The sequence below is a fragment of the Rhopalosiphum padi genome, chromosome 1 (assembly GCF_020882245.1).
Source record: "Rhopalosiphum padi isolate XX-2018 chromosome 1, ASM2088224v1, whole genome shotgun sequence".
Taxonomy (NCBI): Eukaryota; Metazoa; Arthropoda; class Insecta; order Hemiptera; family Aphididae; genus Rhopalosiphum; species Rhopalosiphum padi.
Genome location: NC_083597.1, coordinates 55,223,820 through 55,240,677, shown reverse-complemented (window position 1 = coordinate 55,240,677; position 16,858 = coordinate 55,223,820). Strand labels below are relative to the sequence as shown.

At 27.7% G+C, this 16,858-nt stretch overlaps 1 protein-coding gene across 1 annotated transcript; it reads right to left on the bottom strand.

The window, feature by feature from the left end:
- Positions 1 to 2,142: 2,142 nt before the first annotated feature.
- LOC132917941 (uncharacterized) lies at positions 2,143 to 3,024 on the bottom strand. The gene is made up of 2 exons (XM_060978943.1): positions 2,864 to 3,024; positions 2,143 to 2,542 (listed from the first exon to the last, which is right to left on the bottom strand). Exons 1-2 carry the CDS (start codon positions 2,921 to 2,923, stop codon positions 2,219 to 2,221), a joined length of 384 nt encoding a protein of 127 aa, XP_060834926.1. The 5' UTR covers positions 2,924 to 3,024; the 3' UTR covers positions 2,143 to 2,218.
- Between the last annotated feature and the right edge of the window lie 13,834 nt (positions 3,025 to 16,858).

Sequence of the window (16,858 nt, the reverse complement as noted above, 5' to 3'; positions counted from 1 at the left end):
TTAATACGAGTAGTTGAACAATTCAACATCCAAATATATTGTCATAATATATATTTTTTCCAAAAAAATGTTCGGTCACACGTTTTGATAAAATTCTTAACTTAGAATATGGCACAGTTTCGTCTCTGTCTTTTAACTTAACACATCAAATTCTTATATAAATAAAACTTTAACTCAATTTAATAAAATATTTATGACAATTTGTCATTGATGACGTTCTTGGTAACCACGATGAGGAAGCCTTGACTCAAGATAAGTTAAACTACTCTCTCTACCAACTCACATCAAACACATAAAAACAATCTCTTCTCTCTTTAGTATTATTTAAAATGCATTTGTGTCCATACTCCATATTGATTCACACACACACACACACACATACACACATATACATTTGTATACTCATAAAATATGTACTCTCAGCTCTACACGCCATATTGTCATTATATTTGTTTTTGTCACTTAGACAAAATTATTCTATTTTATTGTAAACATAGATAATATATTATATATAATTAATTGTCATGTTCGTGCCAACAATCAAAATGTACATATTTTATTATTTTAAATTCATTATGGTGTATTTTATATCCTTTATTAAAACTATAATATATAAAATCATATTATTTTCCTCAACTTATTTGATATTGCCATTTGGACATAAATTAATATGATTACCTCAACTGTATAATACGTTTGTTGTTAGAATTTTATAATGAGTGAAAATTCACAAATTATCTTATATACTTTGAATATTACTATTATAATTCATCAAAATCTGTGAGTTCTGTCGACGTGCCTTCAGAAGAACAACGTGGCACGGCTTACAAGTTATTGATTAAGTGTTCGCCTTAGTCAATAAGTGAGTAGTAAACCCCTAAAAAGACTAAACCCAACAGCTGTTAGTGTTATGTTCAGTTGAAAATGATTTGAATATTATTATTTAAGAACACATGTATGCAACATATTTTTTGTTTTTTGAATAGGTAACAATATAAACACTAAATCAACAGATGGCCCGTTGTCATTATACGCTATCAGCAAAACCCTTTGTATTGCACATACTATTGATTGTTATTTTTCATATTATATAATCTATATAATTCTATTTTATCGATTTATATATTATTTTACTTTTACACCTATCTATCATCATTCTATATTTATATATATATATATTATCTATAAATATATATAAAAATTATTATTTCTTCTTTCATTTTTTTCTCTATAGAAAATATTAGTCCGTTTTCAATGAAAGTTACATCAATAGATTTCTTGAATCGGGAAAGATTTTTAGCTTCATTTTTCAACTCATATAGGTCACTATAGAGTAACTTACATATTACGAATTATATTACGGATTTAGTTTTAAGTCACGAAAAGCGAATGTTTTTTTTGCTTATAACATATAGAATTCCTATTGGATTAAAGATAGTAAAATATTATTCAGTATGATTGAACATAATTGTATGTATCTATATATATATATATATATATATATATATATATATATAACACATGAAAAACAGTTAACTAAACAATATTTATTAGAATATTATATACAAATATGATAAATATATCTATTTAATTACCAAACAATCAAATCTAACATATTCACATTTCAATGCTTTTTCGGGAAGTGGTTCACTACCGCCAGTGATTTGACAATGTACTGTGACTGTAACTTTGTAACTTTTATGTTGTATATTATATGGATTATGTATATGTAATAAAATATAATACTCATATTATGACTCTAAAATAATAAGTAATTGATCAATCTACACCACAAATATTAGATAAAAAGCATTATGAATTTATGGACTTCAGGATCAGATGTGCAACAGGAAATAAAATTGGAAACCGCTCGAGTACGGTTAAGACGAACAACATTTAAACAGATTCAATCATTAACCAGATTCTCTTTTTAAACTTTGAAATTTTACTGCATGAATGCTAACATAAAACAAAATTAATACTTTGAACTAATTTAGTACAGTTTTAGTAAATTAACATATATGAGATAAAATTTAAAAATTATATTTTAACAGAAAATATAAAATGATTGCTAGTAATCAATAAGTGAGAAAGTTTCCTTAAAACGTTGTTTAAAAAATATGTAAAAGAAAAAAAAAATACTTTAAATTAAATAAGTTTATTTTTATAAATAACAATATTAACAATATTATGCATTTTGCATTATTTATCTTTATTACTAATCGATGGTAGGGTCGATATCTTTATCACTTACATTATCTAAATCATCACCTACAGTAGATATATTCCACTGATCTCGTATAGATGACGGTAATTGATCCCAAACTTCTAAGTTAGTTTCAATGTTTGATCCACTCTTTGTTTCGCATTTCATTGGATCAAGTCCAACATTAGTACATCGGATACCATCTTGTATGTTTTCCTTAATCCACGTTAAAAATGTTTGTGTACACTCAGGACTATTTTTCAAGATGTCCATGTATTCCTCGCTATTAGCCATAGATAAATTGTTGGGTGTTCTTATCGTTTGAACGTCGTCAGCCTTAAACAATCAATCGTTGCGAAATAGTTAATTACAAATATTGTTAATTATAAACATAGTAGCTTAACCTTCGGATAAAAAACGATAAGCATTATAGTTCTAATAGTTGAAGTAAAATTATACTTGTGATTTGAACACTAGAAATCATGTATCAATAAACATCATCATATGTATATTGAATTTAGCTCAAAATAAAGAGTTTTTGTGTTATAAAATGTATATATTATAATGATTTGATGTTACAATACGTTTTAAAACCAATTTTATAACAATTGCTCATGTTTAAAGTAAATAATTAGACTAATAATTATAAATACTTACTTTGCACACATTGAAAGATATTAATAACAGACAAAACCACGCTATTCCCATTTTAGACATACTTATGACTTACACTTATTTTCAATACTCATAAAATACTGTAATTGTCAAAATTTAAATGTACTACTTACTGTTTTAGTATTTAAATTGATACTTATCTTACCTATAATTTATTTAAATAGTATTCAACAACTACTATTTGGTATAGGTTTTTTTTTTTTTTTATAAAAATGACTACCAATTATACTCTATTATTATATGTAATTAAACATATTGTTTATATATTATTATAATATGAGAACATATGCGTGCCACATTTGTGCTTGTTAGATTGTTAACAATATAAACTTTACATCAACAGTTGGCACGTTATAATTACGCAATCATATACTCATGAACACTTTTAAAAGTACACAATTATAGTTATTTTGCATTATACTCATTTGCATTATTTATATAAGGTATATTATACTATATTATGGTATATTAAAGTATATTTTACTATATTATATTATATTATGCTACTGATTATTATAATATTATTATTTTATTATTAAAATTATCCATGATAATTATTGTGATTTAATAGCTTTTTTAACAAATAATATCAAACTTTATAAAAGATCCTATTATATATCCCATATTATATTATAATAATTAGGTAATCAAAGTATTTCGATACATGTGTAATGCGAGATTACATATTCGTATTATACACGTCATATATCTATTCATATCTGAATACAAATTATTAAATAGAAAAAAGTCAGTTATCAATAAGTTGATATAGTTAATTCCAACGTTGAAGAGACTTATTTTCTATTATTTTCTGTGTGACAGAATTAAAGTGTAAGACAGTATAAATTTAAATTGTTCATTCAATTACGTGTAGACTATTTCTAACAAATATAGTGGATGGCTATTATACAGCGTATAGATTTTAATTTACGATTAATCATATTTTAATACATTCTTATTTGAAGATTTGTATAGTAGTAGTTTATAGCATATTATTAATTACTGCGTACATTTTACAACCAAATATTGTAGGTAATAACAACATAAAATATATGAATTTTTTTTTTTTTTTTAATAAAAGTTATTATACCACCCCAGACCCTTCACTCTACTCTTAGTCAGTTTCTTGAAATCAATAACAACACCGTTCGGTAGTTTATGTCGTCAAAGTAATGGTTTTATTGACAAAAACGTCTTCCCACATCGGCCGATTACGGTTTTTCCGTTTTTCCCGGATCACCACCGTTATCCAAAGTTAGCGTAGACACAACACACGCTGTATAACTTGCCGCCGTTCGTGTTGTATACAACTACAATGCATCGGTGCGGATGAAATATTATACGGTTGTTCTATTGCCGTGACGACCGATGATTTAAAGATCGAATTAAAATCGTCATTTCAGTTCACGTGCGCTAGCAACAAACCGCGATTTCTCGATACATTCACGCGCGAAGTAATATTATATTATTATGTACCGTGTATAATATATTATCATCGGTGCGTTGTGCAGTGCACGTGCGGCTACGGTAAATTACGACGGCGTCGCATGATGAATATTCAATAATAATAATAATAAAAAAAAAAAAAATCGATTGCAAATCCGCTCAGACAGTGGTCGTGTATAATATATTATTATATAATTGCGGCGCTGCGGTGATGATTCGCTGCAGCGTTTGCATTTTCGATGGCACGGTGGCGATGCGACGACCGAACTGTTTTCCAACGCTTTTTCTCCTCGAAATTACACCAGCGTGCGTCTCGTTTAATCTAAAACTCGTATATTATGTATACGCTGATGGAACGACGTGTATTTATCTATCGCTAAATATTTCAACAAAATAGTGACTATATTATGTAGAGTGATCCAAATCGATCGTGACGCATCGACTTTTCGACTAATGTTTTATTTATTTTATATTAATACGGCGCTGATGGTGTAAAATCATATTAAAACGCAAGGCTAACGTTAAGATGCCGTTATTGTATAGTTGACGACATCGATACATTGTTCAACTGCCGGGAATAATTGAGGATTTAAATGAATTTTAATAACAGCTGGACCGTATATGTGTTTTTTAAAAAAAAAAACAGCGTTGTAATGAAATGTGTTTTCACTAGTATCTTATGCACAATAGAATATGCAAAAAAAAAAAATTAAACTTCAATCACATTTATTCAAACCATCTTTTGATTATTGCAAAAACTAATAATTGAATTAAACAGCCATTGATTAGGAATTGCGTACAGCTCATATCATAATAATATACCGTGTTTAAAACTTTAATATTATTATAATTGATACGTACAACTATAAAGTTACTATTATATTATGCTTTAAAAATAATAAATAACATATAGATAATAAAAAACTATAAACGTACAAATAATTTGAACAGATTATACGCAATGTAACGCATTTATACAAATAAGATTATACTAAACGTTTCATTTAAACCTTATGCAATAAGTAATAATGTAGGTAGATTTAAACAATCAATAACCATTTTAAAATGTATTATGTACATATTTTATTTACAATATATTAATACTTTATAGCAGATTAGTGTAAATGTCATCCTTTAGAAGATATTATTTCGAGAAATTTCAAGTGTGTTAAATTTTACGACTGTATTATCATTATATTTTTGCTACTACTATATACATATATAAGTGGTAAACACTCTATAGTTAATTGATTATGTGTTTCCGTGTATTGTGCGTAAAATTCAACCAAATATTTTCCACTATGTATTGTAAATTATAATATTCAATGTTTGTGCTTTTGTATTCAATTTCCCGTGTAAAATTAAGTTTAAACATCTGTATACTAAATTTAATATATATATAATGAAGATGTTGTCGACAGAGATATTATTTTATGACACATTAGGTATGTTGAGCTAATTTAATCAATATTTTGGTGCAGAAACAAATTGTTCTTTAATCAAAAAATAATAGATTATCATAAGAATAAAAACCAACCTATTCAAAATTATAACACACACACATTCGAAGCTCCGAAGAGTCTGGTGGAAAAAATTATTCTCTACTCATGACCGGCGTATAGAGGTTACCTGGTTGAAGTATAAATAAACTAGTGATCGTATAAACCAGTAGGTTTTTCCTTTAATTAAAGTAAGATTGCACTCTCGTCGTCATCTCCCTGTACCCACTGCTCATACAGCGGAAATCACTACTCTGCTGCAATGCACAAATATTCATCACCGTGAGTGTCGCCTCTGAGTGTCCGTGTTTTTTAAAATTATTTTTATTCTTTACACAAAAACAAATACTATTTGATGAAGCGTCAGCCACAAACTAGTGTCCAGATAGATATTCCGTTTAAAGAATAATCGTGACAAAAAAGTCAGGTAGAAAAGGTCGTCTGCACCGACACTTCTTTATTTTTAAGCAATCAGTTTTATATCAAAGATTACATTTTAATTTATAGATTACGACGATCATCGACGAATGCAAATCAGTCGAAACTGATCGAAGTAGCCACAGATTGAGTAATGTAAAAACAAGTTTGATGACAATGACGATGGTTATGATTGTGGTAGTGATGATTATAATGATTGTAGTGGTAATTATGACGATAAATATGATAGTCACTAATGTAATTTACAATAAGCGAGCGAATGATGTAAAATCGTGACGGAGAAGCGTTTATTGTGTGGGATGTGCACAATTTTAGTAGTAAGCTTTATTTTCAAGCGATTGTTTTTTTTTTTCAGTGTTTACGATCATACGTTATAAACTTATAAAACAACTGACAGACGCCATATTAAATCCACTGTAAATAATTTATAATATTATGTTTTAATATTTTTATACACATCATTAATTTATTTATTGTAAAATTACCCAGTTAAAAAAGTAATTATTAGATTATAATAACTAATATAATATATATCTTTAAATCGAGACCACTTTTCCATAAACTGAGGCCACAACATGTGGTTTTATTTGGATTACACGGGGTATTTATCTACGCGCGCGCGCGCGTGTGTGTGTATACATAATATATTTAGAATAAAATTATATCATTATAATAGGTACACGTATAGTGTAATCTACGTGATCGCAACCCACTGTATTTGGCCAACATTATAATATTATTAAACAATATATATCCACGGGTTAATAACACAGACGTTATTAAAACGATAACTCAGATTAAATAACACTACACCACTGCGTTGTATAACAGTACACAGTACATGATAAAAAAATAAATAAAATAGTTGGGATGGCATGGGAATGATATTACGAGCTAATACATTAACACAAATCCTATCACTGTATAAGCAATGTCTTAATAATAATAATTTATTGAATAATACAATATTCTAATTTTTTTTTTTTTAGATTCTAAGTACCTGGTTGGTTAAATGTATTGGTTTAACAGTGATGTGTGTGTGTGTTTTTGTTTTGTATGAGTTCATGATAAGCTGTCGATAAATTACTTTAATTTATATACAAGATTTAACTTAAATCTTAAATTGATTTTATATCTATTTACAAATATTTAAAATAATTAGACAGTAAGCACAATATTTTATTATACGCATTTGAATTTATAATTTAAATTTTAGACTTCGTTTTTGTATAAGTTTTTAAAAATGATTACTTACAAGATTTCTCATATGTAGTTCATACTGGAACCGTAAAACTTAAAAATGTATATTTAAAGAAAATTATTTTGTATAGATCTTATATGTTCAAATGTTGACGAAATTGCATATTTAAACGATAAATAACGATGTCCAGAAAAAAACAAAAATAATTCGAGTTTTAACTTTACGCACAGCAAACAAAATTAAAATTTGACGACCCACAGTGAAGTTATGTCATCTTCCAATCCATAAAAATGAAGGTGTTAAAAAATTTGATTTTCAATGATTCAATAATACGCTCACCCCAGACACTATTTAATTTATATGAACCGCTTAAAATAATGACGGAATATCTGAGTGAGTCGTGACGATGTAGTAATTCAGACAGCAGTGGCCGAAATTGTTGGGCAAATACTGTCAAACTACGCAATGCATGTTGTGCAAAATGTGTATTTGTGTGTAAGTGTGTATAATATTGTATTGGTGTGAGCGGTGAGCTTAATAATAAAACAACCGGTAACTAGATTTTCTGGTAATAAATATGATTGTATAATAATTAAATTTGTAATAGATTATTATGAATACAATAATAATTTAATAATTCACTAATACAATTATATAACCTAATTCTGGTCCAATAACATAATAATTATAATAAAACATTGGCCTATTCGATACACCTATGTATACAATAGTAATAATAATAATTCTATAAACAAACGATCCATGTGATCAAACCAACAAATATAGTTCAATTTTTCACAATAAAATAAATAACACAGTTATTATAAAAATACAGTCATTCCCTTCTGTCCCAACAAAGTGAAAAAATAAATTATTATTTGAAGTGTTTCTATGCAAACTGTGTTATTTCCATTTTTAATAAAATCGAGTTATACATCGATTGTTATGGGAAAAAAATGGCGAGAAATCTATTGAAACTATTATTTTTTGTCAAAACGTACTATTTCTCAGCTGAAATTAAGCTTAAACTTTTACTTTTTTTCCAAAACGTGTTATTTCCAATAGATTTTTTTCCAAAACGTTCTATATTCACTTTTCTTCAAAACGGGCTATTTCCTGTACTAAATCATAGGTCATATTTCTCAATTTTTCGAAAACGTTTGTACTTCCATAATTTAATTAATAACGTGTTATTTCCATTTTACATCAAAACGTGTTATTACCCATGTTATAGATATAGCAATTAAACTACACGTGCTAATGCCATAATGGTTTAATCCTTTAAAATTAAAATTATTTCATTAATTCGATTTAAAATATGATTTTGTTTAGTACAAATCCAACAATTATAAATAGAAAAATTATATGAAAAAAAAAATAAAAAATAAATAATATGATAATCCCATCCATGTCCACATGATTGTAATTTCCCGCCAAAGTTCATGATAGCTGCCTTTGGCTTCTTTGTGATAGTACTGAAAGCTGTGTTATCGTGTTAATAATAATTATAATAACACGATTATTAATATTCATAATACCATGTTTATTTTCGGATTATTTCCATGACAAAATTATTATATACTTTAAAATGTTATTGTATTTTGTGAAGAATTAAAGTGAAGAACACTCATTAATTCTTAAATTTTTTTTTTATATTTGGTAGGTATAGATAATAGGTATATATACCATTATATTCACATATTTTCATTATTATACATTATTATATATTTACTATTTAGTATGATCTCATGAAAAACCATCTATAATCATAAACTAAATTTTAAATGTAACAAAGCTGTTGTATTATTGTTTTATCGAGTTTGATATAAATAAATATTTCCCACGTGCTTATTGTATATTTCAAACATATTCAAAATGTTACTCTCTTACTTGATGTCAAGTATAAAAAAAAATATTGTAACATTTTTATAAAATCTAAACAAAATTAAAATAATGGAAATAATACGTTTTGAAAATAAACTTACAAAACAAACAAACAAGCCATATTTTTTTCAAAACGTATCATTTCCGGAAATGACACGTTTTGTAGAAAATCAAAACAAAAAACTTTTAAAAAAAAATGATCAAATAATTTAATATTTTTTATTTCTCAAACAGTTTTCTTTTCTAATAATAAATATTTAATTTTTAAAAGTTACCCATAATTCCTACATTGTCTGGCTCGTTTGCAACAGAAAATCACTATTCCTGAAAAAAGTAGTTTTTGGAAATAACACGTTTTGCATAGAAACACCTCATTTAAAGTGTAAAAATAATAATACATAAAAATTAACTTACAATTTGTGAAATGCAGACTGGTCAGCTGGTCCTAGCCTAAATATTAATAAATAAAAACACGCCAAGGGTAAAAAAATAAGTCCTTATGACCACAAAAAAAAAATAATAATAAAAAAAAATTGTGGTTATGCGTGCGTACAAATAATACAACTTTTGGCGATTAGCGCACAATAAAATAATAATAAAAAGGTGGCGATTTGGGCCCATGATTTATGATAAAACTAGTAGAAAGACGGTTGGCTATTATATTGACCCAATATGACGTTTTTAATATAAAAATTGAAATATTATATAATCTTAACGATTTTATACTGTTTATATTATTAATGGCAACCGTTGAGAGTTGCGCACACCTATATACGTATGGTATACATAAAATAATAATTTGGCGACTGGCTCATAAACACTGTCCAATTAAATTACGAATACATAACAATAAATAGTCTATATTTGAGTCTGGTCGCCGCAACGATGATAAAAAATAAAATAAAGAAAAACTTTTTACTATTTAGAGCAATACAAATAATAGTTTTTACATACGCTAATACCAATAAGACTTGCGCAGCGGCGAACGATATAGCGATTCACATGTAATCTACATAATGCAAATAATTATTTATTATGTTGCAGCGGCAATAAAGTTATAATTTAAAAACACTTTTTCCGGGAACTTAAATCGTTTACGCATATTATATAATCACGATATACATTATTTGCCATGACATTTTCGATTTATTTCAAGATATTATTCATTCATACAATTCATACGGTGTTTACAGAAACATATTGTTATTAAATTTTAAATCTCATTTTAAACGACCTAAAATGTAATATATTATTATTATTATTATTATTGTATTTTAGTTAATAATGCTAATAATGTGATGAATGTAATATTTTTGGAAAATATTATATCAACTTACTGTAATTCTAAAATTAAAATAAACGACTTTAATAGTTACAGGTATCAAAAATACATATCATAAAAATATATACTCGGTGATATTGGCTAACAGACCGTCTCCACTCAGAATCGTTTTTCTAATACAATGATGTTTCATCGAGTTCAAATTTAACACACATATAATTAAAGCAACTCACTAACAACTAATGTACAGCAGAGCGTGACTCACTTGCCAACCTTTTCCGAATTTAAAATCAACAATAAATTATTAACAGTAACAGGGATTGTCAATATTATTTGTACAATTAACGAAGCACGTCTTCTGTAATTTGTTTATGATACTCAATTAATGATCCTGGTTATTAAACTATGATCAAAATATGTAATAAATATATTGAAATATACGCGTAAAAATATATATTTTTTAAAAGGTTTATATGTTTGCCAATATAATATTATATGTATTTACTAAATGAATTATTTTGCTATATATATTATTTATATTTTAATTTTTTTTTTAAATTTAATGCACTTTTTAAAATACTGGTACATATTTTTTTCAATTAATATAATATATATATATATAATTTTTTTTTATTAATATTTTATAATTCAAAATATCCATATTAAATTTATAAATAATAATTTGCAACAATTTATTTAAAAAAAAATAATATTAATAATACATTATAGTATATCCATTTCTATTCGTATTAATGTGCCTTTACCCTCTGCACTCGGCTGTTCTAATTATCAAAACGTATACGAGTATAATACGGCTTTTTGATTTCCGCTTTTCTACGTGTTATCACTATACATATTTTAATGATAATCACATGTGTATTCAGCGAGTAAAAGTCTGATGTGAAAACGTGACGAAGAAGCGTTTGTGTTGTGTAGTGTGTGTACAAATGTATAATTTGAATGGTTTTTTTTTTCAAACTACTATTTTTTTTAGCATATAAGAGATAGCACGTGATGTAATAAAATTAGACCTGGAAAAGCCATTGGAGGCGGTTACCACTAAAATATAACAAAAAACCTGTGTACGCAATCTAAATTCAGAATTAAGCACACATCGTTTGCTCACGCCTTTTCTAATCAGAAAAGTAACATTTACAACATAATGTAATTTGTCCTATGTCAAAAATCTTAAAAATATAAATACACGACATTTTAAATTGTCTTTATTTGTTTCATACAACAAATACTAATATTTATTTTCTCTCTTATTTTTTTTTTTTTTTTTTTTTGATTATAACATAATAAATATTCTTATAAACATTTAAAATTATTGTTTATTATAATTATTACGAGTGTAAATATAAAAACTGTAATTACATTGTTATTACTACAATTAATTTGAAGAAAATTAGTTTAATTTTCTTTTTTTTTTTTATTTAAATTACTCAGTTCCATTGCGATTATATGTTCAATCATAATTATTTATAGTATTATATTTATGTAATTCAGTCTCGAAGCTGGATTCACATCTCTCAGATTCAATTTTGTTTTTCTGCAAATCACGAAATTAATATTGCTGTTAAACATGATACAAATTAATCATTACATCATTTTAAATGAGTTTACTATTATAATTAAATCAAAAATGAAATAATATTAAAATATTACATTGCAATAAATTCCAAAACGGAATGAGAAATGTATGTTATCAATCCGCGTATGGGTATACACTATACTGTAAAAACTGAATATGAGATCCTCCAATAATGCATAAATAATGATATTAAACACGTATCATGTATACATATATTGTTGTATACTTGACAGTGTTTTCGTATATATTACATAGTATATAATAATATTACGGTTTATATAGTATATACTCCGTGTCTATAATAATATATTCGAACGTAAAATAAATACACTTTGCCGTTTTCTCATCGGTGTAAAGGTTATAATATTTTATTTCTGGTCTCGTCTCACGTTCACATGCCACGTGTGCGTATTACATGCATTTAAGTTCATTTTCTCGGTGCCCGCGAATTTATATTGTTTTTTCCGAGCACGCAATATTTATCGGTAATTCACCGAACAGAGCTGCTCTTCCCGCGTATTGCGCATTAGACGATTTCTCGAAAATATATATTTTCCCCCGTAAAAATCACGTGCCCGGAAACGTTCACGCGTATATGTAACGCATTAAATATATGGGCACACAACAATGTTCGGTTCCTGTCCTATATAATGAGCACCGGCGTAGGTTGGTTATTTCGACTCTCGTAAATTGAATAATAAGATGAAGTGCGCGAGACGGGTAAATGCGATACCGTTCCGTACCTAAAATTATTATCATATTATAAAATGCGTTCATTAATAATATGTATATAGCGAAACCGATTTTATTTTACTATAATATGTATATACGTCCGCCGATGCGCACGAAATCGTTCCCGTAAATTGTAATTGACATACTGCAGCTGCAGGATTCGGGTGAACCGAAGACGCCTCGCTGACTAACGTTAAGTAGCGCACCTTGTTAAACTTTCAAAGGGAAAGTCAACAAAACTTATCGCCAACAGAAATGGCAACGTTTGAGAGGAGAATAAGTTTCGCACGGCTCGTTGGCGGTGCCAGAGGAGAGCTCACACCATATTATACACACACACACATACACGCAAATACATAATGTATAATTCGTGTATGTATACGTCATACAGTTCTCTCTCCTCCCGGTGACTGTGTTTATGCAAATTTGTACGACGCACTCGGTGGTGGCGGTGGCGACGTTTACATTTTTCCGACACTGTCATATACATATGGGTACGCGTGTGCGCACATAATATTCTATAATTTCCTGACTTTGCTTCTCGTCGGTTCTCGCGGGTTGTGTTTCGTCGAAGACCGTGAGCCATCGTCGCCCTACAAAAGAAACACGGAGAGAGAAACACAGAGAGAGAGAGAGAGAGAGAGAGAGATGACAATTTTCAAATAAAACGCTATACAGAAGACAAACCGTGACTTTTGTCACAGGTCAATAATATTATTACGTATGCGACGAATAACGTGAGACGACTATTCCGTGTGTAATCTATCATCGCACTGACGTTAAAACGACAGTGGTTTTTTTGTACCTATTTTTTTTTTTTTTGTATACGCGTGTGTTTTTGTGCGCATAATAAATTATTTTTTTCACCCCAAGGCCCCGCCGAAAACTGTCTTCGTTGTCACGCCGACATCGTTTCCGGAACGACTACTGTTTTATAACAATTTAATAAGCTGTAGTTCGATCCGGTGTGATGTCTCGTGATCTATTGTTTTTAACACAATATTATAATATCATTATCCATAGCGGTGACAATAATATTAAACTCTATGTTTAATTACAATAATTATAATTACCGTTACGGTAGGTTCGAGAGTTCGCTCTCGCCGGAAGACTTGTATTTTGGATTCACGATGTCCATGATAAGGCTCGCCACAAGATTCTATTACCCGATTAATTATTACCTCTCCTGGTGAATATGTTTATCGTAGTATATATTATTATTCGCCCAAAAGATAAAAATTCCGTGGTATTATTTTTCCAAAAAACTATTTTTTATCTATTTTACATAAATCATTGATTACGTAGTAGTATTATTACTTAATTATTAGGACCAAAATATAATTTTTTTTTTAGTTTTTAATTTATATTTGTTATTATTGCCCATTTATTGAAGTGTTATTATTAAAATAAAATATTGTTTTTTGCATTGTGCATTAAATTGTATTGAATACAATTTATAAATATACTAATCAATGATAAATATTTATATTTTTTTTACACTTAAAAATATGATAGATCTAATTAGTAATTATCATAAAATAATATTTAAGAACGAATTTTGTTTTAATAAAATCATAAATAAAAAATGCTTAAAATTTTTCTTTTGTTAACCTTTTTACAACTATAACATATATACATTTAATGTATATACTAATTTTGTACCTATATCAAATAAATTAGTCATCAGTACATTTTTAACATTTATGTCATTAATTAATTCAAGTTTTTTTATTAAAATAACAATTTTTAATATGTTCGTGGAAAAAATATACTTGAATTATAATTTATAATAACAAGTCCCATTTACGATTAAAAGAGAAATCAAAGTTACGTTGATAACCATTTAAGGCTTAAATGTAGTAATTTATGTAATCTGCAGATTATTTTACAAATAAATCAGTTTTAACACGGAAACTACAACACAAAGTATTTTAAATAATTTAAAATCTGGAAAAAAATGCTATCCTATAGAACTTGTGTGACTGTACAAATTTTGGCCTCTAACTATCGATATTTACCTACCAGGCGATTTCAACAAATCTTAGTATAGGAGGTACCGTATTATTATTTTCAAATACTTATATATTATTTTACAATATTTAAGGAGTGTCCTTTAGCGATATTGACTTTTATTTTCAAATGAGAACAAAGTCTTTTTACTGCTGTACATTATGATGTGAATGATTTTAAATCAATAATTTAATGAGAAATTGAAGGTGGCTAGAGGGGCAAGCTTATAGAATCAACCAGTTTATTTACCCCTGAGAAACTATAACATAGAATATATTTAAAATACATGTATTTATATATATATACAAGGCGGAGTTAAAAATGATCCGCTACACACGAATTGCGTCTCGGTGTAAAAAATTATTTTTTTTTCCATTTTACACAGACTTAGGACTGTCAATAGCAAATTATGACTATCGCTTGGTTAAAAATATTGATTTTTGTCGTTGTTATGCAATTAGAAGTAAGTAAAATGAAAATATGTGGGTTTAAATTATAAGAGTGTAATATAATAATTAAAATAAAAATTAATAAAAAAGTTTCAAGCATAAAATTAAAAAAATTATAAAACTGATAAAAATTTGAATGAAAACCCTAACCTTTTTTGTATTCTTAACTTAAAACTACCATTTAAATTTTCCTCTACCAAATTTGAACTAAACGAAACTAGGTACATCCTTTCATTATAACTGATGGTCACACGATTTATTAATGATGAGTAAATTGCTTTATAAAAATCGGAAAATATTATTTTAAGTGAAAAATTGTTATTATTTTTTTAAAAATTCCTATTTGAGATGTGTAAATGTTTTACTGTAAGTTTCTATATTTTTACTAGGAAGTTAAAAAAAAATACCATTGGTATATAATTATTATTTTTCAAGCCATCGTGGATTGTAAAACATTGTGTTAACAATTTTGAGCAATTTTTAAAAGTTGCATCCACAAGTATTGAATCAAGTTCACTTAAAAAAATTTCAAACCGTACGCAATTCACGTAATCGTTTAGATAAAGCTGGACGCACTTATCAATTTTTTTTTTGTTTCGGGACGCAAATCGTGTGTAGCCAAATGATCGAGGGTGAAATTCACTCGTTACGCCGTGAGCCTCTCAACTACATACATCCCGCACTTCGGTCGAGTATAGTACCGGATGAACTACTACTATATTTACACACGCGATTACGCGTATACGTCTCACCCTGTACCGCCCTCGATCCCGCAGCCGCCCAACGATGTTGACAGGGTGTTGGCGCACTTCAATAGCCACCTCTTTCGACAAATTATTTGGTTGAATCAATATCACGAATGCGGTTAACCGATACGTGCAGAGTACACGCGCCGAAACAACCGTCGTTAAAAATTGTGTAATAATTATTATTTTTATTATTATTATTATTATTATCGTCGTAAATAATAAGCACGCGTTCGTCAAAAGCTTTCGAGTAAATAATTACCCAGTTTCTATGGGAAAACTGTCAATAAACGGAGGGATGTATATACATTAATTATTGTGTTTTTACGAAGGTCGCAGCGATTTGCATTCCACTTTAACACGATTCAACGTTAATAGATGAAATATATAAACTGCGATGCGGGCTAAAAGGCTAAAAGCTTTTTAGTCCCAAACGTGATGAAATATTATCTTAGTGTTACTGTCGGTGATACGAAGTTCGTCGAGTTTTCGCACCGTATGTAATAATATGATATTGAAAAAATTAATTTTTAGTTTCGTTATTTTTCTGTAATAAAATTATATTATTGTTAATCATTATTGGCATGTTGTAGCCAAATGTATTTATTGAAAATGTCCAAACCAATAATGTATTGCAGTAAAACTACAAAATAATAAATACACTTTTAAACAAAACGTTACCATCAAAATATAACA